Source organism: Equus przewalskii, chromosome 5 (genome assembly GCF_037783145.1).
Source record: "Equus przewalskii isolate Varuska chromosome 5, EquPr2, whole genome shotgun sequence".
Classification (NCBI taxonomy): Eukaryota; Metazoa; Chordata; class Mammalia; order Perissodactyla; family Equidae; genus Equus; species Equus przewalskii.
The window spans coordinates 23,799,522-23,819,252 of NC_091835.1; the positions used below are offsets into that span (position 1 = coordinate 23,799,522).

General features: G+C 41.8%; 1 protein-coding gene and 1 long non-coding RNA gene across 51 annotated transcripts in view; one reads left to right on the forward strand and one right to left on the reverse strand.

Moving 5' to 3' along the window:
• The window catches only part of LRRFIP1 (LRR binding FLII interacting protein 1), a 138,299-nt gene that overhangs the window by 116,156 nt on the left and 2,412 nt on the right, over window positions 1–19,731 (forward strand). For 18 of the 50 annotated variants that reach the window (XM_070618713.1, XM_070618717.1, XM_070618718.1 and 15 more), the window contains 5 exons: window positions 1,912–2,004; window positions 2,938–3,030; window positions 4,203–4,295; window positions 5,647–5,788; window positions 8,048–11,085. In XM_070618713.1, the coding sequence (XP_070474814.1) occupies window positions 1,912–2,004; window positions 2,938–3,030; window positions 4,203–4,295; window positions 5,647–5,788; window positions 8,048–9,789 (2,163 nt within the window). In that variant the 3' untranslated portion in view covers window positions 9,790–11,085. Of the gene's footprint in view, window positions 1–1,911; window positions 2,005–2,937; window positions 3,031–4,202; window positions 4,296–5,646; window positions 5,789–8,047; window positions 11,086–15,924; window positions 15,975–17,557; window positions 17,676–18,338; window positions 18,419–19,540; window positions 19,646–19,731 lie in introns of those variants that run through there. The other 32 variants (XM_070618739.1, XM_070618745.1, XM_070618746.1 and 29 more) reach the window with 5 other exon arrangements.
• On the reverse strand, window positions 10,854–19,714 carry LOC139083296 (uncharacterized). Its single transcript, XR_011539906.1, has 3 exons — window positions 19,235–19,714; window positions 18,493–18,560; window positions 10,854–13,569 (listed from the first exon to the last, which is right to left on the reverse strand). It is a non-coding gene; the product is annotated as an uncharacterized lncRNA (long non-coding RNA).

Genomic DNA, 19,731 nt, shown 5'->3' on the forward strand with positions numbered 1-19,731 from the left:
CATATATGATGAAGATGGGGGGTGTGTGTGTGTGTGTGTATATGTATATGCATATAATGGGTTTTTTTTTAAACAATGGTTCTCCACTTGTCCAGGAAGCTGAAACATCTGAAAATAAGAACCCCATGCTCTTTGCTGAGGGACTTGAAATATTGATATGCACAATTTCCATACATAAACTAGAGACTGTTTTTCGGAGAACATTTATGTTTTGCATGTAAAGTCAAGTCATGACCCTGAAAACACATGCCTGCGAAAGAGCTGGCGTGCTTAAAGAAGGCAGGATTGCATGCTCCAAGATTTTCCCGTTAATCTACATTTCCTGATTTTTATTTTCCTATCTCTTAATACCATAAAGAAACAGTCAATTGCACATATCAAAGATTTTAAGAAACGTATATTCATTTATTTTATGCTTCTTGGGAGAAGACACAATTACTCCATTTAAGAATTAAACACCTTCATGAAGCTCAGAGGGGGGAGAGTCATATTTGGGCTTTCGTTAAGAAGCACTGGAATTAATGTGTTAAGTTATGGTATCAGCAAAAAGCATGAGCGTGCGTTGAAATGAATGACAGTAGCCTGATTAGGTGAACCCTGGGCTTAGATCTTCATTGTGAGATCCAGAGCAAGGAGTACTTGGTTTTCATAGTTTTAGGAATTAGTTGGTTTACCAAACCCTAGAGTATTGTCCAACTTTTCAGAGTTGCTGAGATAAATAGAAAATTTAATTTGTGAGTGTCATTATCTTTAAAAAAACAAACAAACTGGCTCTATCCTCTAAATCCCGAGGGTTAAAACCAAGGTACCATGAACACTCAAAAGCCTCCTTCTTTGACTGCTGTAGAATTAAGTGAGAAGCTAAAGAATTTTATCCATGAAGTTCCTGATAGCTGAACTCTGAAACAAAGGAGAAGGTTTTCATGAGACCCGATGTCCTGTTGGGATATAGGAGCAGAGAGCATATCCTGAACTGCGCTTGGGTGGGAGGGCGCTGTAATGCATTCTACATACTCCTAGAATGTCCTCATTTGGGCATCAGTAAGTAGACCAAGGACCTCCAAATCTAATTCCAGAGAGGTTAAATGATGCTGGAATGTTGTCCCAAGCTGGGGCCATGGGCCAAGCAAAACCCAACAGGGAGGTCCTTGTCACAGCTAGGAGAATACCAGTCACCCCCAAACTTCAGAAAGTGGGTGAGCAGACGGTGGATGCTAGGGTGAGGAGCTAAGGTCAAATCTCTTCTAAAATAAGTCAGCTAACGGATCTAGGGAAGGTGTACCTTGCTGTCTCCTACACTGCTGGCAGTTAGTTGGGTACCAAACCATCATTAGGGACTGCGCTGCTGGGACAGAGCTGAGCGGGAGACCAGAAGAGCTGTGGTGATGGGTGGCTGGAGTGAGTCTCACAGAGGGGAGGGACGGCCTAGGGGAGCAGCTTTGTGTTGGCAAGTGCTTTACTTCCCCCACCTTTTCTGTGTTGTCCCTGGAGTATAGAGTTGGCCATCCACTGTTCATGAAATAAGCTTGCCAAAGGAGACCATATTTATCCCCCTTGTCATCCCAAAGGATAAATCCTTCGCAAAGCTGCCTCCTTCAGACCCTGAGAACAGACAGCCCTCTTTACTACCCCAGGCATCCTGGAGAGGGACCCTTCCTTGCTTGCTTAGAGAGAAATCAAGAAACACTTGTTGGTTGTATCAACTCCTCGGGTTAAATTTATAGTAAATCATAGGGGCATCTTCTAGAAAGTCCAGAGAAATGGGTTTGTGCTGTTAAAAAGGCCTTGAAAATTGTAATGATATGGTAAAAGGTAATTTGTTACAAGGCAAATGTAAATCATGGGAACAGTTACAAGAATGACAGAAAAATGTGATTCTGCTACAACCTTAGTACTCTTTTCCTTTTATAGGAATTTGAAAGGGAGAAGCATGCCCACAGTATACTGCAATTTCAGTTTGCTGAAGTGAAAGAGGCCCTGAAACAAAGAGAAGAAATGCTGGAGGTAGATTGCTTTTTCCTCTTTTTCTTTGTCTTTTGTGATTTAGGAGCATTTGGTTGGTTCCTTACTGAAGTCACCAGTTTTCTTGAAAATTGAGAATTTAGGCTAATTCTCCATGCCTCGCTTAAGAAAACAGTCCCTTCCGTTAGTGAAGATCCTCATTCATTGATGCTTTTGTGTTTGTTTAGGGAGATGTGGTAGACAGAATAATAGCCACTGAAGACGCCCCTGTCCTGATCCCAGAACCTGTGACTGTGTTACCTTACACAGCAGAAGGGACTTTGCAGATGTGATTAAGGACCTTGTGATGGGGAATCATCCTAGATTATCCGAGTGGGCCCATTGTGATCACAAAGGTCCTTATAAGAGGGAAGCAGGAAAGTCAAAGGCAGAAGTAGATGTGACCACGGAAGCAGAGGCCATGGAGGAAGGGGCCATAAGCCGAGGAATGTGGGCGGCCTCTAGAAGCTAAAAAAGGGAAGGAAATAGATTCTCCCCCACAGCTTCCCGAAGGGAACACAGGCCTGCCTACACCTTGATCTTAGTGCCTAAGACTGGACTTCTAAGCTCCAGAACTGTGAGAGGAGAATTTGTGTTGTTTTAGGCCACTGAATTTGTGGTAATTAGTTGCAGTGGCAATAGGAAACTAATTCAGGGTTGATTTTTAAACTTTTTAACTTAATCAGAACGTTAGTACCTCCAAGTAAGAATTTCACTCAAGCAAGTTTTCTTCGAACGTTTCTTGAAGCTGGGGAGGAAGGACAAGGAAAGAGTCCTAACACGCCAAGAGAGGACTCAGGATCAAGGAGATGCAGTCGTGCTGGTTCCCGCACATGTGTTTGTTGGCTCACTGACTGTCAGAGCTCCCAGACTATCTAGAGTTTCTTCCTGTTTAACCCTTTATCTGCTTGCTTTCTATCTGTTCCTATTCTTCAGGAAATCCGACAGCTACAGCAGAAACAGGCAAGTTATATCAGGGAGATTTCTGATCTTCAGGAAACAATAGAGTGGAAAGACAAAAAGATAGGGGTAGGCCTTCCAAGTCTTTGAAAATCTGTTCAAACGGGCAGTCTGCTTAGCGGATTGAGTGCTTTCAGCATCTTGAATTTGCAGAAACGCTTGTGTGAGCATGCATGCAACCCCCATGTGACACAAAACTAATCACACTGTGAAGACGCCCACTTACCCAAGTGAATATTAACTCTGAATTGGAAGTTGACTTTCAATGTGCAGATTCGCATTTTGTCAGCATTGACGGGCTCTCTGCCCGCTGTGAGTGGGCCGGCGGCACACTGAGATATGAGGAGTGAGGAAGGGAGGTACTGGGGTGGGTGTGGTGTGTGGAGACCCAAACCTCTTGGAATTCCTGCCTGGTGTTGCCTTAGTCTTCTTCTCAAAGAGGTTTGAGGAAGCTACAAAGTGGCGGGTGCTATGTCCCCCGTATCCCCACCTTGAAATCTCCCAGGGGAGGCCTCAGACCCTCTCCCTCCACAGGAAGAGGCAGCCCACCTGTATTTAGGGGTGAGGAGGAGGAAGAAAGGAACCCACGTAAAGGAACTGCTATGCTCCGTAATGACCAGTGGCTTCCAAGACATTGTGACTTGTACTGCATGGCTCTGATAAAGATCTCCAGATGTTCTTGCCCATCATTGTCCATTTACATCTCGAAGCTGCACCTTGTTTTCACGTTGATATGCTCATCCACACTTATTTAGGATTTTGTGAGCGTGTGCGTGTGTGCTTTAGGACCACTTTATGTTTATCTGTGACAACAAACACTGAGAATCAATATAGAAAAGTAGTCTAAATTGCTAAAATAGTTGTCACTTGGGGGTTCTCAAGCATTTCCTCTTATTCTTTATTTATCCCACATCTCAGTGGGCGTGTCGCTTCTGTTACTTTTTTAACACAGTGCTGTGAAACCACCAACTAAGCTAGAAAATGATGCAAGCCACGTGGCCTCCGGTGCCTTCAAAATGTGACCGTCTTGCAGGGAGCATGAAGAGTCATGTTTCTTGGCTGGCATAAACTTAGTGAAAAGCTTGTTACTTGCATTTTGTTTGTATCTTTAAGCAGATTCTATCTAATGCCTTAAGCCTGTCTGTGTTTTATGTGTAGAAGGTCCTCCTTATTCCTGCTTCTTAAGTCACCTGCTTACCCGTGCGAATCTCCTCTCTCTCTTTGCTCTGCCACACACTCAGGCATTAGAGAGGCAGAAAGAGTTCTTTGATTCCATAAGGAGTGAACGAGATGATCTTAGAGAAGAAATAGTCACGCTGAAAGAGGAATTCAAGGTAGGAAGCCAAAATATAGTTTAAAAATAAAATCCAGTTGACAACAGCAAATTCTGGGATTCCCAAGAATGGATATGTGTGTATGCTCGCGTTAATTAATTTTACGTCACTGATTTTAGTTCTGTCAATAAATTCGAATCTTAGGTTAACTGACACCAATGGGACATATGAAGTAAATATAGATTCAATGGGGTATATGCCCATCGCCTTTAGATCTTTACAAGCATATCTGACCTTGAAATCAACTCTGATTTCCAAGAATTTTTTGATATACTGTTTAAATTTTTTCTCATATTCATTAATAAATTCTCTAGGACATTGCTCAAATTTAAGGACTTCTCTGGCTGAACATGGGTGAGGCTCATAGTAATTAGACTTTGAGATCCACTGGATTGTAGGAAAGTTCCATGTCCTGTCTGGGCCATGTCAAGGGATGTTCAGCTGCTTGCTGGACACTGAGTAAAAAAAAAAAACCAACGGGCAGCAGTGGGAGCCAGAGCTGTGGGTAGGCTGTCAGCACTGTAGGAGGCAGTGTTGAGAGAGGGTATGGCCATGGCAAATTCCTGCATTGTGAATGGAAACATATCAAGTTCGGCCACCTCTTCTGTTCAGGGGTCAAGGCCAGAGCAGTAAACCAGAGGGAACAGGCTTAGGGCTCAGGTTCCTAAAGCTGCTCCTCACTGAGGCCGTGCATCCAGCATTGGAGAAGTCTCCAAGCACAAGAGAAAGACCTGTGAGCGGCCGGGGGCAGTGAGTGAGTGACCGATGATAAGGTAGGGATCCTGGAGTCGTGAAATGTAGCTGTTTTAAAATGTTTCACTATGTAGTGAGTGTGAATTATATTTCTTTTGAATATGCCAAACATTCTAGCCACTTCTTTATTCCTTCTGTAACATAAGTTTCCTTCATTCCTTTCAGGACACATACATACTTCTTTCTCTATATGGGTCTCTCTTTTTAAAGAATACAACCAGGGTTTGAAAAGTAAAGGTCACTTTACAGTGATTTACTTGATGTTCCACTTTGGGGCAGCCCACAGGCCATTACCTCCAGTTAGAAAGGATGCCTGTTGAAAGCGTCTTGTCACCAGTACATTAAGACATGGATTGGAACATGTAAGAAAGAAGTAACCCATGGAGGAAGTCATCTTAGATTTGTGTGTTTTGATGGAATACTGACCAGTGTGGTGCCTGACACTTCTTTGACTCTGTAGGATTTTCCTCTACTTCAGGAGAAATAGTTTTTTTATTGCTATTATTATTATTATTATTATTATTATTATTATTAATAAAATAGAGTCTAACCTGATATCACTCAGTGAGTATTACGATGAGCCTGTTTTTATTCCCAGAAACATGGAATAATCCTAAATTCAGAAATAGCTACCAATGGAGAGACTTCAGACACTCTCAATAATGTTGGAGCCCAAGGTCCCACCAAGATGACAAAAGAAGAGTTGAACGCCCTCAAGGCGACAGGGGATGGGACCCTAGGTAAGTCCTTGTTTTCCTCTTCCAGTCTTGTTTTCCTCTTTCCGTCTTCCAGTCAGCACTGGGTCACCTTCCATGCATTATTAGAATTGGAGTACTCATCACTGATCAATTAACAATCACACAGCATGCCATTTGTTCTGTCACTTCATGGGAATCTCCTTCCCAAACGATGTGATCACCCATGTGTGTTGTCTGGCCTGCATCTCTGTTCAGTGCTCACCACCGATGGCTTAAGAACACGTTTCTTTTGCTTCTCAAAGCTACTAAGTGAGACTGTGAATGCAAGGAAAATAGTCTCAAATTAAGTGACAGTTTCGACAGTGCTGTTTAGTTTTGCTCAGATATGTGCCACGTACGGCTTTTTAACTTATTCCATTACAGAATTGTCAAAAAAGATCAGAATGACAGGGGCTGTAAAGTAGGTTAGTTGACCATGTTTACAAGCCAACATTGCACATCCTACACACCGTTAAGAGTTTTGAGGGTATGAGGTGTCTGTGGACAGCAGATTGGGGCCTGTGACAGAGTATGTCTTGGCAGGTAGCCGTGGGTGGGGAGCGTGGTGCGGGTGGAGGGTGTTCCTTACCAAGGAGAGTCTGTGCCTGTCCTTTTGACAGGGGGATGTTCCTTTGTATGTCAAACTTTTGCTTCTGAAAGAATATAAATTGGAAAATCCAAAAGATTGTAGGAGTCTTTGGCGCAATTTGCAAATATCTGAAAAGATTCACTCATTAATATTTGTCATAATATTTGGCTTTGGGATAAACCTTCAGAATGTGTTGTGCAGCCTGAAGTTGCAGCCTGCGAATAAGAGCTCACTTGCCCCTGGTTCCAGTCATCTTCCAGCTCTTCACAGTGAGGCTGGAATACGGTCAGGGCCCATGACTTTGATGTCCATTTGGAAACTTTCTTTTTATTTCTTTTTATTTATGCAAATGTGGAAACCTGTAGGCCCTAGCTTCTCAGGACTTGCTTCCTAGGGAGGCGCTTCCCTATCTTTATGACCATTAAAGGAAGACAGGTCTTTTAATTGTGTAAAAGTTGCTGAAAGAAGATAAACGAATTTCCACCATACCTTTATATTAGCTACCTGGGCAGCTAAGAATTTGATCGTGCTGCTTTTGTTCAAATATACATTTTCTAAATCTTCAGTAACTGTTGTGAAATGAATGCTTAAAGAACCAGAAATATCATTTTGTAAGTGGTCTCCTAATGTTTTGGATCACATATCCTTATCTGTAAAGGATTGTGGTAACTTCTCAATATATATGTTTATTTTTAATTTACATACATATACTATCTCGTTACTATAAAATGTACATTATAAAACATATGCACTAATAAAATTTTTAAAAGGTGAAGTAAAGTTAGCTTTAAATAGACATGCTGCTAGTTTCTCCATTTTCCCTGGGGTAAGTGCACCCCACTATGGAGACCATTGAGTTCTAGAACTATCAAGCTTTGACTTTTTTGTTTGGAGAATCTAAAATATGACTGTTCATTCCAAAGCAGTAACATGTTCTTTAATTCATAATTCTTTAACTGATGAATAACTTATTATTAATTAGGTGGTCATCTTGATCTTAAGCATGTGCCTCCTGCTGGAACTCTCCACATTACCTTAGGGAATGGAGCCCAGGTCTTTAGGGCACAGGCTGTTTTCTCAGGAAGACTGATTAGGTGGTGGAGAGTAAGTTTCTTTTTTCCTTAGATGAGCTATTTCAGAAGTATCATCCTTGAGGTTGACCTTGAGGCTAAGTTTCTTAAGATGAACTGGATGTTCCTTTAAACAATTACTTGAAAGCACCTTTTGGGGCTGGGTGATACGCAGTGCAGCTTGACGACTGAAAAAGTATGAGTTGTCGAGATATGCGTTGGGAAATGAGAATGGGGAACAGGAACCTCAAGTCCTTCTTAAACCCATCATTTTTGATTGTTTGGCTGCCTGGTCCAGAGCTCTTTCTATTTGTTAAAACTTAACTTCACCTTTGAAAATCATTTCACACAAAATGGCACCAGCAGCCGCTCTTGCCTTTGCGATGGTGGCGGCGGCCTCCGCTGATCAAACGTTTGCTAATGCAGTGGCTGCTTTGCCGCACAGAACTGAGAAAGGCTTCTGTTCCGTGTGATTCTTTGATGACTCTCTCTGTCTTTAGGAATGGGGTCGGGTGGGAGTGAGGACATGTGTTTACATTGTAATTATATGTTAACTGGTCACCACATCATGGGGTCCCTTCAATTTTCTCAATGGTCTTTTAGGAAGAGCCAATGAAGTGGAGGTGAAAAATGAAATTGTGGAGAATGTGGGGAAAAGAGAAATCTTGCAGAATACTGAGCAAGAACAGCACAAAGAGGACCCAATAAAGGATTATGTGGACACAGAGGTGTTACATCCTGGTGAAAATGCTGAGGACCAGAAACCCTCTGAAGACAGTGCCCCCTCCCTAGGAACGTTAGCAAATGCTACCGATGAGGAACAGGTTCAAAGCCAAATTCTAGAGAATGCTTCCTTCCTTGAAAATACAGAGCAGGTAGAGTCAAACGAGGTCCTAAACAGGCCAGATGATAGGACGGAAGCATCCGTTGAGGAGTCCAAATGTTGGAGTGATTTAGATAGTGAAATCCCAGGGCCTGTGATTGGGCAGGATGGCTGTAATACCTTGGATATCGAAAACCAAAGTAAAGAATCTGCAGAAAAACAGGAAGAAGAAAAACAAGAAGACTTTAAAACCAACTTGGGAGATGTTAGCGTAAAACCATCTCAGGAATCTGCTCCTTTGCAAATATCTGAAGTTGAAAGGGTGAGCGGTACAGACACTGGGGAGCAGAATGGGAGCCCCACAGAGGGTGTGATAGAGGCAGGGCTAACTGGATTTGAGGAGCGAGTGGGCACAGTAGCCTCGAGTCCTCCAAGGGACAGCAATGACACCGAGAGTCATGATGAAAAATGTGTGGTAGATGCCCCCAAAGAGTTGGACCCAAGCACAGGGCATGATTTAGAGAAAGAACTCACCAACCAGGAAGTGGCTGAGCCCAAGGAAATCCCAAGTCAGTACGCAGAAGTAGGTGGGGAGAACAATGAAGAAGAAGATGACGGAAGGGAATTGAGGGGTGAGAAACCAATCCAGATGGAAGTCCAAACCATCCCGTCTTCTCCAGCAGCCGAAGACAGTGCTCAGCAAGCAACAGGTCCACGTATGGTAGATGCCGAAAGAGAACCCCTAGATATGAAAGAAGCCGATGAAGAAAAGAGTGACCAACAGGGGGAAGCATTGGATTCATCACAGAAGAAGACAAAGAACAAGAAAAAGAAAAATAAGAAGAAAAAATCACCAGCCCCTGTAGAAACCCTTAAAGACGTTAAGAAAGAGTTAACATTTCAGAATCCAGATTTACGTGAAGTTAAGGAAGAAGAGCAGGTCAAATTTACTGACGAAAAACCAGTTGTAGAAGCACAAAATGAGGTCAGTAAAAATCCAGAACAGAAAACTGTAGCAGGAAACAGTGAAAATGTGGATTGTCCAGAAAATCCTAAAATTGAGTCGGATGGAAACCTTAACCAAGAAGATTACGATGTAAACACTAAAGCAGGGAAAGTAATAGCTGATGGAGACACATTAAATTTTGAAGATGATACAATTCAATCACCAGACACTAGTGATAAAGAATTAGATGAAAGTGTTATAAAAGATGATGCTAAAGCAGATGGCGCCACTCAAAGCCATCCTCCAGAACCAGAGAAGGAAGAAGCGTCCGACAGCGCCCTGCTCGAAAATGAAAGTCCCTCAAATGACATTAATGATGCCTCTCAAACAGAAAGTACAGAGGGGCATGTAATGTCAGAATATCCAAGTCAGATAGTCGGGAAGATTTCAGATAGCAATAGTCTAGAAAACGATGAGTTGGCACTGGCAGGAGAGTTGCCAGATTCAGAAATCGGAGAAGAGATAAGAGGCAGAAATGAGAAGGGCAAAAGCAAAGAAGACTGCTCCTTGTCATAAGTTGAGGCTTGCTTGTAAGGCAAAGTTCTAGAGAGGGGCCAAGCCTGCACAGTAAGTCCAACTGTAAAGACCCTTGTCTGTTATCTCCACTGGTGAGATGCAGAAAATGTTCTAGATGGATATAGATGCACCATATGACAATCAACCACCGAATTAGATACCTACTTTAAGTTATAGCCTGTTACTTGTAGATTTATATTTCATCAGTAAGTTATCACCCAGATTAGGAAGACACATTTGTTATCAGTGTAAGTTCTAATCGAGAGCATTCCAGTAGTATCAAACAATAATGTACACTGTTTAGATTCCTGCCTGAAATCAAAGAAAAATATTTAGCCTTTGCCTTTAACTGATATGAATGCGGATGTTCCTGAGCAAATACGTCGCATCTACTTAAAATGACCAAATAGCATTCTATTTCCACATGATGAGCATAATTTAATTTGTCTCAGTCAAATTTATGTACTTTCATATTTGATTTTGATATGTACTTTATAACTCGTATGGTATTTTATTTTAAAAGGAGATAAATGACCAACTAGCATATAGGGTGCTGAGTGATAAGATTTGCACCTTAGGACAATAATGAATCATATTAGCGAGGTCTTACGTGCCTTTACCTCATGGAAGTATTCTGTCTTAAACCAATATTTTTGGATCTCATTGTTGACAGTTCCTCAACTTATTTTGTAGATTTTGACTTCACTTCATGGTGGTTATGCACCAAAGTCATTTTATACAAAGATTTTAATTTTTTCCTGGAAGAGACATACATTGAAATGGCATTTCCCACTGGAGTATTTGGGTGGGGAGAATCATACCTAAAATTCATTTTTTTAACCTTAAAATGATTTCTTTATTTGTCTACTCCTTGTTCAGAAGAGCAATTCAAAAGGTTCATGTTCTTATGCAAACGGCTAATTAGACTGTAACAGGATATTTTAAATAGTTGACTCCCTTTGGGTATTTTGGTATAAATATTTTTGTTTGTTGTTTCTCCATATATTCTTATCGGAAAATTCTTGTTTTGATCTTTCTGAAGGAAATATATATTCTTTATATAAAGAAGCAATTAAAAAGTAATTGTGAAGTTAAATCAAAAAAATAATTGTCAAAGACTAAAATGACAAGGAAATGTACGTTATGAATGCTGTTGACAATTTATGAGAGTACATGAATTCATATTACTGTTACAAGATATCATTGAGTGCAAAAAAGACCAAAACCTCAATAAAATTTGAGGCAAACATAATAAGTGTTATTATGTAATTGAAATAAAAACATTTTGTAATTTCACAGCCTGTGATTCCACTCTTTGGGCCAGTTGAATTCTGACTGTGGCTACTGCTATACCTAATATCATCTTTAAAGTGCTGCCTGCTTCTGGGTTGCTCATTCCCATTTGGGGTTCTGAGAAGGACTCACACCTTATGCCCTTTGCCAGTAATGAGTGAACTTCTCTCCCGGCGTCTAGACCCAGGCTAGTGTTGGACCACCCTTGGAAGAATTGAGAACATCTTCCCTCACAGCATCTCCTGTGATCGGTGGTTCTCATGAGGAGCCCATTAAGAAGGATCTCCATGCTGTTGCTCTGTTCCACATGCCAATACTTAGAGGGTTTTGGAGAGTATAATGAAAATGGCAAATAAACATGACTATTTCTGTGTAAGTGTCCTAAAATAGAGGATAATGAGACTGACAAATCCTCTCCATTCTTGCCCTATAAATAGAGAAATATGAGGCTTGCTAGAGATTCAAATTCAAGGGCTGCAGAGGACTTGCACAGGTTTTAGTTGACGTCTCTAACTTTAGCAAAGCTGCATTCACACTGGAATGCACATGGGGAAACAGCCCTCTTTCCTACTTCTAAAGGCCTCTGGGGAAGTGATTCAGCAACCAAACTCACTAAATGGTGAAATCATCAAACCATTTTAAGTTCTTTCCTTTCCCATGTTATTCAACAGCACATTTTAGGACATTATGGTCTACTTCTCATCCCTCAAGTCAGCCATCCAGAATCTCAATTATTCACTCATTTGTGTAATTAATAAACATTTTTGATCACTTTGTATATGGAAGGCACTGTACTAGGGAACAAGCAGACAGGGCTCAGCTTGTAGTGGGAGTGGACAGCTGAGAATCAGGAAGTGAGCAAAAAATGTAGAAGAAAATGAGGATTCTGAAGAGCCAAACCATTCCTTGATAATCTAAGCGCCTTCATTGGGAACAATTACTCTGCTCCAAGGGCAAAATGACATTACAGCTCAGCACAGTAATTGTTGCTCACATGAAGGGCCTTAAATTATCAAGAAATGGTTGCCGTAGGCATATTCAGTTTAAGAAGGCATGGAAGTGTATAAGGCAATTTGGAAGGTTCAATGTCAAAAGATTCAGACTCAGAAAACAATTGAAAGATTACCTGTCAGCCACATCCCCAGAGGCACCTGGACCACTGAGGTTTCACCATAATATAGAACAGAGAGAAACACTGACTACTGACACCTTAAATCAAAAAGCTGGGATGGTTTTCAGCCACAAACCAGAACATGCTTACTGTATGTAAAACGTAAATCTTCCTTCAAAAGTATAATGAAGTATAATAATGCATGTATGTAGAAAATAGGGAAAGTTAGAATTTTGAATGATGTTATTTGATAAACATATAAAGGTTAGGAAGCAGTTAAGTGTTTGAAAGAGATTTTAAGAATGAGATGCGTTGACCACTTGCTATAATGTTTAGTATTTCCATTTAACGGAAAACCTAATGACCTGAATATTTAAGTTTCCACTGTCACTAGGAGCCTGGAATGCTCCTTTTGTGGATTTACAGTTTGGGTTTGCTGTCTTCTGTTAATAGTCTCCTTGTACAGCATGCCACCACGGCCATCGAAACAACAGTAAGATTCGTTCTAAGTGTCCAGGCTCCAAGAGGAGAGGAAGGAGTGTTTGTGTGTGTGTTGCGTTCAGAATATGTACTTATTCAGCGTTATGGTCATAGAGAGAGAAAACTTCGTCTTTCAGAAGAAAACCCCTTTCGCTCTTGCCCTTACACCCTATCCACTGCCCCTCTCACATCAAAGACTCACAGAGTTTTCGAGATTGAATGGCTTCAGCTGTTCAGCTGAACTGAAGCCGGCGGCGGCTGATGTCGGGAAAGAGTTCCCATCTGTACAGACCTCTTGGGCCGTGTAATTGGAGAAAAAGAATCGCCTTTAGCAACCCGTCCCTGTTCTACCTTTTGCAGGAAGGAGCTGCTATCCTGTGATGGGAGGCTGGTCCCAGCGAGGGTCGAAACTGTCCACGTGAATTATAATCGAACTTACTTAGAGGAGGGAGTAAAGAACTGTACTTAGTGAGAGACCTCAGTGTCCCCCTCTTTGTCTTTGCCAATACGCGGGGGATGGTGACTTTGCTCTGCAATAGGGAGAAGAGACCGGAGGCCCATGATGGCTGACATTAACTCACAGGAGGAAAATTATACTCTTGATAGTTTGTTATTATGAGCAAGCTACTTACCCTCACTGCACCTCATTTTGCTCTCTGAAAAAAATGGGGTTAGAACCTGCCTTTTAGAGTTGTGGCGAGGATCAGACCCAGGTAAAGCACTAAAAAGATGTGCTTAATGACTGTGGCTGATGCTGGTGGCTGACCTTGCTGTCATCCCGGTGACAACGTGCAGACCGAGGAGACCAGGAGCTCAGAGAATTCCCATGCTTCTTTCCAGTGCTGCCCCAGGGACGGTCTGTAAGGCCTTACCTCTTTCTGCTCGCCTCACTCTCTCTAAAATGCAGACCAGAAAATTTGTTGGAATTTAATATAGAAAAACCAGATTTTAAACAATGTAATTCTTTAACAATATTACTAAAATAACTTTAGTCACTGACTCATTTTAACTTCCCAGTATAAAGGAAAATTCTAAATTTGAGACATTGTGGCTTCATTTTCTTTGAGGCCTTCTTTGTAAAAACTGCAACTATGGTCTTTAAATGAATAGTTTGTCTATTTATAAATTGAGTGTTATAGACCAATGAAGAGCAGTGCTGCTTAGGAAATATGGGAGTTTGTGATGCTCTTGTTAAGTATTTTAATAAGTATATCAATGATGTATCACTATTCACTCGACAAGTTAGACTTGATTTTTAAAGCTATAAAAAAGGAGTACTCATTTTCTTCATATCAAATAAATTTGCTTCTTTCTTTTTTCCATTGGCACCTGAGTTAGCATCTGTTGCCAATCTTTTTTTTTCTTCTTCTTCTTCTCCCTAAACCCCCCAGTACATAGTTGTATATTCTAGTTGGAGGTCCTTCTGGTTGTGCTGTGTGGGACGCGCTCTCAGCATGGCCTGATGAGTGGTGCTAGGTCCGCACCCCGGATCCAAACCAGAGAAACCCTGGGCTGCCGAAGCGGAGCGTGTGAACTCAACCACTCGGCCATGGGGCTCGCCCCTCTTTTTTCCATTTTCTTAAAACTATTCAGTTTTAACTTTCTTCTCCAATTCTGCTTTAAAATTTACCTTCCTTAAAAGTTCCACTTCTCTCTTGATTTTTCTTGTTCTCACCTAAGACTAAAGGTCAGATTACCCTTATTTTTTTTTGGCTAGCCCTATTATTACTTTTTAACATTTTTTTTTTTTACTTGCTATCTAGACTATTTGAAGTCTTTTAATAGAAAAAGTATATGATAAAATTGTGCAATAGATATATGAGCTTCAAGTTCACTTTCTGGGAAACTCGATGTTTCTTATGATGCCTGTCGTTTTTGTATATAGGAATATAAAATATATAAAATAAAGTGAAAAGCCATATTGAATAAAAGAGCTGGGTTTATAACTACAAAAAAGTTTTGTTTCAGTGTTGGGTGGGTTTATGGAAGAGAAAGAGTAAAGCATCTGTCAGAAGCAATTTGTATGTAAATTAAAATGTAACTCATAAATATCATAAATTTATATTATGCTTAACATTTTCTGGTTTCATTTATTTTGTTATTGTGCTTTTCAAAATAACAATTTAGGGTGTTTGGAAAAACAATTAGAGAAACCGTGTAACCTGGATTAGAATGGGGAGAGATGATTTTTTTAAAGGAAAACAAAGGTGCGTTTTATATGAATTATTTCCGTTTCCCATGGCGAATCAAAACCTGGGCAGTGTGAGAGCACTGTCCCCTCAGGAATGAGAGCCTCGGGCCAGGAGTCCGGGTCCAACTCAGAGGTCTGAGTTTAGATCTGGAAAAAGAGTGGAGTGCAGTGGTTAGGGATGTAGCTACTTAATCATGCTGGGCCTCGGGTCCTTATCTGTAGAAGAGGAATGTAGTCACAGTGCCACCCATGGGGCTTTGTGGGTGATGGCACAAGCTGCTAGGACAGGGCTGCAACAGAGAGGGGGCACAGTACACATTAGCATCTCTGTCACCATCACGTCATCCTGGTTTTGCCTTAAAACTGGTGTCGAGTTTTGCCCAAACCTCTAACCCCTCTCTGTACTCTGAAGATTGTTATTAGTCAACACCCTTTCAGAGCGAAGGGGTGCAAACTTATATATCTGGGGTGGGAGGAATGACAGAAACCTAAGTAAGCTATTGACCGTATTCTTCCTCGAACGAATAACCACTCTTGATAAGTGAGTTAGCGATGTGTTGTTAGCAGACTTATGATTTGTAAAAATATAGTCAAAACTCTGACACTGGTGAGTCTAGGAGAGAAATGAGAAAGAGAAATACTTCTGGCATGTGAACTTGGAAAGTCAAGGCTAGTGCAAATACTGGTGATATTTAATCATGATGCTCAGCGTGTCTGTACCTTGCTAATGATGTTAAACCATGAAGCCTGTGAGATCTTGTGTTGCAGTGTGGTTTGGCCCTAGAACTCTTGCATGCTAACCCAAAGTAGAAGATTAGCCTGTTGCATGCAGCCGGATGCTGCCCCTGACGAGACAAGCATGTTGTGGAGGTTGACGCAACTCAACCTCCATTGGCTGAGTTCCTCCCCAGTCCTGTGTGTGGCCTCATTCACTGTGGTACGTGTATAATACCTCCATCTTCAGATTCACTAACCTGAATGCTCATCCTTCACTTAAGCAATTTGCTGAAAGGTGCGGTCCACGGATTCACCTCAACCTGTATCTTTCTGATTTCTTTAGATATTAGGTTGAAAAAGCTTGTTGATGAACGGGAATGCTTATTGGAACAGGTAACAATCTTTTTATTACTTTTATGAGTTCCCTAACTGGGCACCAGAAACCATGAACTTTCCCTTCCTTACTTCTTGCTTCATCGAGACACCCCTAACACATCATGCCTGTAAAGGACTATCAAGCCAACTGGCACTCTTAATATTTTTATCGAAGTAGAAAATCAGAAGTCACATGACGTTTGGAGAGGATGTCTCAAAGACTCAAGGCCATGGAACTGAATTTGCTACACTCTCCATGATTTGCTACTTAAATATTTATGTAGAAGGCCTGGATTAACCATTGAGAGGCAAGGAAGTTGGAGTCATTCCAGACATCACTCCTCTTGCTTCTACTGGCCTGTCAAAGTCAGCTTTGTAATCTCTCAGTGATCAGCACCCGTTTCCGGAAGATAATTTCTTCGTTTTAGCTGATCAAAGTCGTTTCAACTGTGGTCCCTCACACTTTTCTACCTCAAGAAATACTAAACAGTTGTCCTATTTGGTCTTTCTTGCATGCAGGGCTGTTATTAAATCATTCCACAGTCACTTTGGAAGGGAAATCAATTCTTCCCATTTTCCCTCACAAGTCCTAATCAAAGGTATTTGCCTTACTTTTTACAATTCCATTGAAGATTTCTCTCAAAATGGGGGAAGGTACCAAATTGTGGTGGGAGGATTCTTTTGAAGTTCCTGCGACCTTTTACAAACAGTATCCATGGCAATTCTGTGCTTATTTTCTTAAAGCAGCATGCACCAATGGTTGTATGTGCTTGGGGGCCTGCTCTGCTTGTCTCAGTGTGTGTCGGGACTTCCAACGAGTCCACAGAGATTGAAGGTTAACAGGAAAAGGGCTGGGAGACTCCCCGTTATACACCAAAAAATTCTACAGTCGTGGCTGTTGACTGCAGTTCCAACTACACGTGTCTCTCTCCCATGGAGAGAGGAAAGCTGCGTCAAGGCCAGCTCCCTGCACTGGCAAACCTGGACTTGATCGGGTTCTCTGAGGGAGCACAGGGCTCTGCTGGGAACCCCATTACAGTCCTTTTGTGTCTGGAAGGCTCCAAATGGCCCTTCCTGGCTCCTTAGTAAAGAAAGCAAGGTTCATAACACACTGACTTGCTAACTCTTAAACATTCAAACTATTTTATGCACAATCTCCTCCTGAATACAAGAGGAATTTCAACCTTAGCGATAACTTTTCAGCCAGACTTACAAAATAATTCATGCCTGATATGGTAAATATAATTCCATTTTTGTCCATTATACTGTTACTTTCAGAGAAGAGTAAGTACTAATGGTGGGAAGGTTTGTCATTTACTTGGGTGGGTTTCTTTGTTAAAGGAGAGAGGCTCCCTATCTTCCTGGTGGATTGTAGAGTAGATTGTAACCTTCTACAACATTTTTCTTGTGGTTTATTATGTAACCCCTGTCTCTGGCACTCTAGAGACACGCGAAATAATTGCAAGCAACATCCCATTGTAATGACAGGAGCTTGGTTTTATCCTTTACACGCTGCTCCCTTTCTGATGGGCTCTAAGCTCAGCTTTTCAAACTCATTTAGAACAGAGAAATTAACATACTTTGTTGGTGGGTGTTTCCAGATTAAGAAACTCAAAAGGCAGCTGGAAGAGAGGCAGAAGAATGACAAGCTGGACCATCTGCGCCCCGAAGATGGTGTCTTAGAAAACGGAACAGATATGCATGTGATGGATCTACAGAGTAAATGTCAATCTTTGTGCATAAGTAAACTCCTTCCCATGTGCTGTTTTTATTGTACTTGTGCGGGAGGAGGAAACCAATCGTGGCAAAGAATGCCCAGTGTTCCCCATGTCCCCCCAAAAGCCCTTGAGTACAAAAGCGCAAAGAGGTTTCTTTGTGGTATAGAACAAGGATGGGCAGGTGGGCAGAGCAAGGGTGTTTCTGTCTGAGCCTAAGAAAGAGAACGGGTGCCACAGAATGGGCACCAAGGTACCACCACATGACGCCCTGCGAGAAACCACATCTGCTATGCTGGATATAGCCATCTTTTGATCTGCTGATTGTATGGGAAAATTGGAAGGTATTTTTATATGCTAGAAAACTAGAAAAAGGTTTAGGGAAATAAAATTATGCCCAGTCTCTCTCCTCCCTTTCCCCTAACCCCACCACTTCTTTGTCTTCTCTGCTCATAGGCACTCTCTCCCCTGGGTGCTTTGCCAGCCTGGGTCCATGGGGAGAGAGCGCCTTCTCCTATGCTAGCCTGGGTGAGTTGTGGGTCGACAGGCCAGGACGTACAGATTTCCGAGAGGATTACAAAGTAAGGGCTTGGTTCCCAGGAACTATTGTTTTAACATTTTAAAAGCCCACAAGCTTAACAAATTTTCCTTCTCTTTCAACCTTTAGGGGATGCCAACAGACAGATCAGCGACCTCAAATTTAAACTTGCAAAATCTGAGCAAGAGATAACTGCATTAGAACAAAATGTACGTGCACACTTGTAAACAACAATGGGTAGCTGAACTGATGATTAACTGAAGTTTTCTTTGCTAGAACTCACCCCTGTAAGGCTGAGGATAAAAAGCAGCAGAGATTTTTTTAGAACCAGAAAGGTCCTCAGTGTGTGTCCTACAAAGAGAGAAAATACGGAAGGAAAGGTCATTATTAGGATTTGGGCTGTTATCATCGATACTAATCCTTTATAAACAATGGTTCGTTGTAGAAAGTAGCTAATGTGGCTAGGCAGTTTTTAAAAATTTTGTTTCTTAAAAATAATAGTTTAGTTAATTAAAAATAGTTTGTCTAAGGATGTCCCTCTTGCCTGCATTTTCCCTCTCTCTCTTCTTGCCAGGTTGGCTCTCTCTGGTTCCTAAATTTGGGGTGCTTGTGCCTCTAGCATGCGAGGCAAATTCGGGGCAAATTGTGTCCTAATCAAAGGGAGAGATAAAACAGGTACTTTCCCCTTCAGCTGTGGGTAAACATGGCTGGGACTTTTTGGAATTTTTACAAAATAAAAAATGAGAACCGCACAACTAGAAAGTGATGAGTTATGAAGCGTGCCGTTGATTGCGGCAGAGTGACAGTCTCGGGCAGGCCTTGGCTGCTCCTGTCCATGACTGCAGGCCCTGGCTGTGGATGCCATCCCAAAGCCTCCTCCTTTCACTCCTCTCTGTGAGTTCCTTGCCTCTCCCCCTCCCTCTCCTGCTCCCTCTCCCTGTCCCACCGACCCGGGGAGAGATTAGACTGGAGCTGAGGTCCTGGTGGGACATTTGCCTTACCAGCATCGCTCTGCTTTGACCTACCTCCTTGCCAGCAGAATAGTCCCACAGAGGGGAGAGGTGGCAGCAAGGGCATCAGCACCATGGGAACTAGGGTCCGAGAGGAAATAAGTCTCCACTAGGTATCAGTATCGCATTGCTCAAAAATATTGAACAAATAGCTGCTTGGCTGGCCCCTGTATACTAGTCAAAAATGCTAGGTTATCATTATTTGCATGGTGTAGTCTCCCATTTTACTAAATCATACCCTTTGGTCTCAAATATGATAAAGCCATTGGAGAAAGAAAACAGGCCTATCCGTTTATACGTATGGTTTTCCCTTCCTTTTAGGTAATAAGGTTAGAGAGTCAGGTATCCCGTTATAAATCGGCTGCTGAAAATGCAGAAAAAATAGAAGATGAACTTAAGGCTGAAAAAAGGAAACTCCAAAGAGAGGTAAACGTTCTAGGCTATTTCTAGGAGAAGAACGGGTAATGATATTCTAGCTGGGAGAGAAGAGGGAGGATTTACCACCAGGAGAT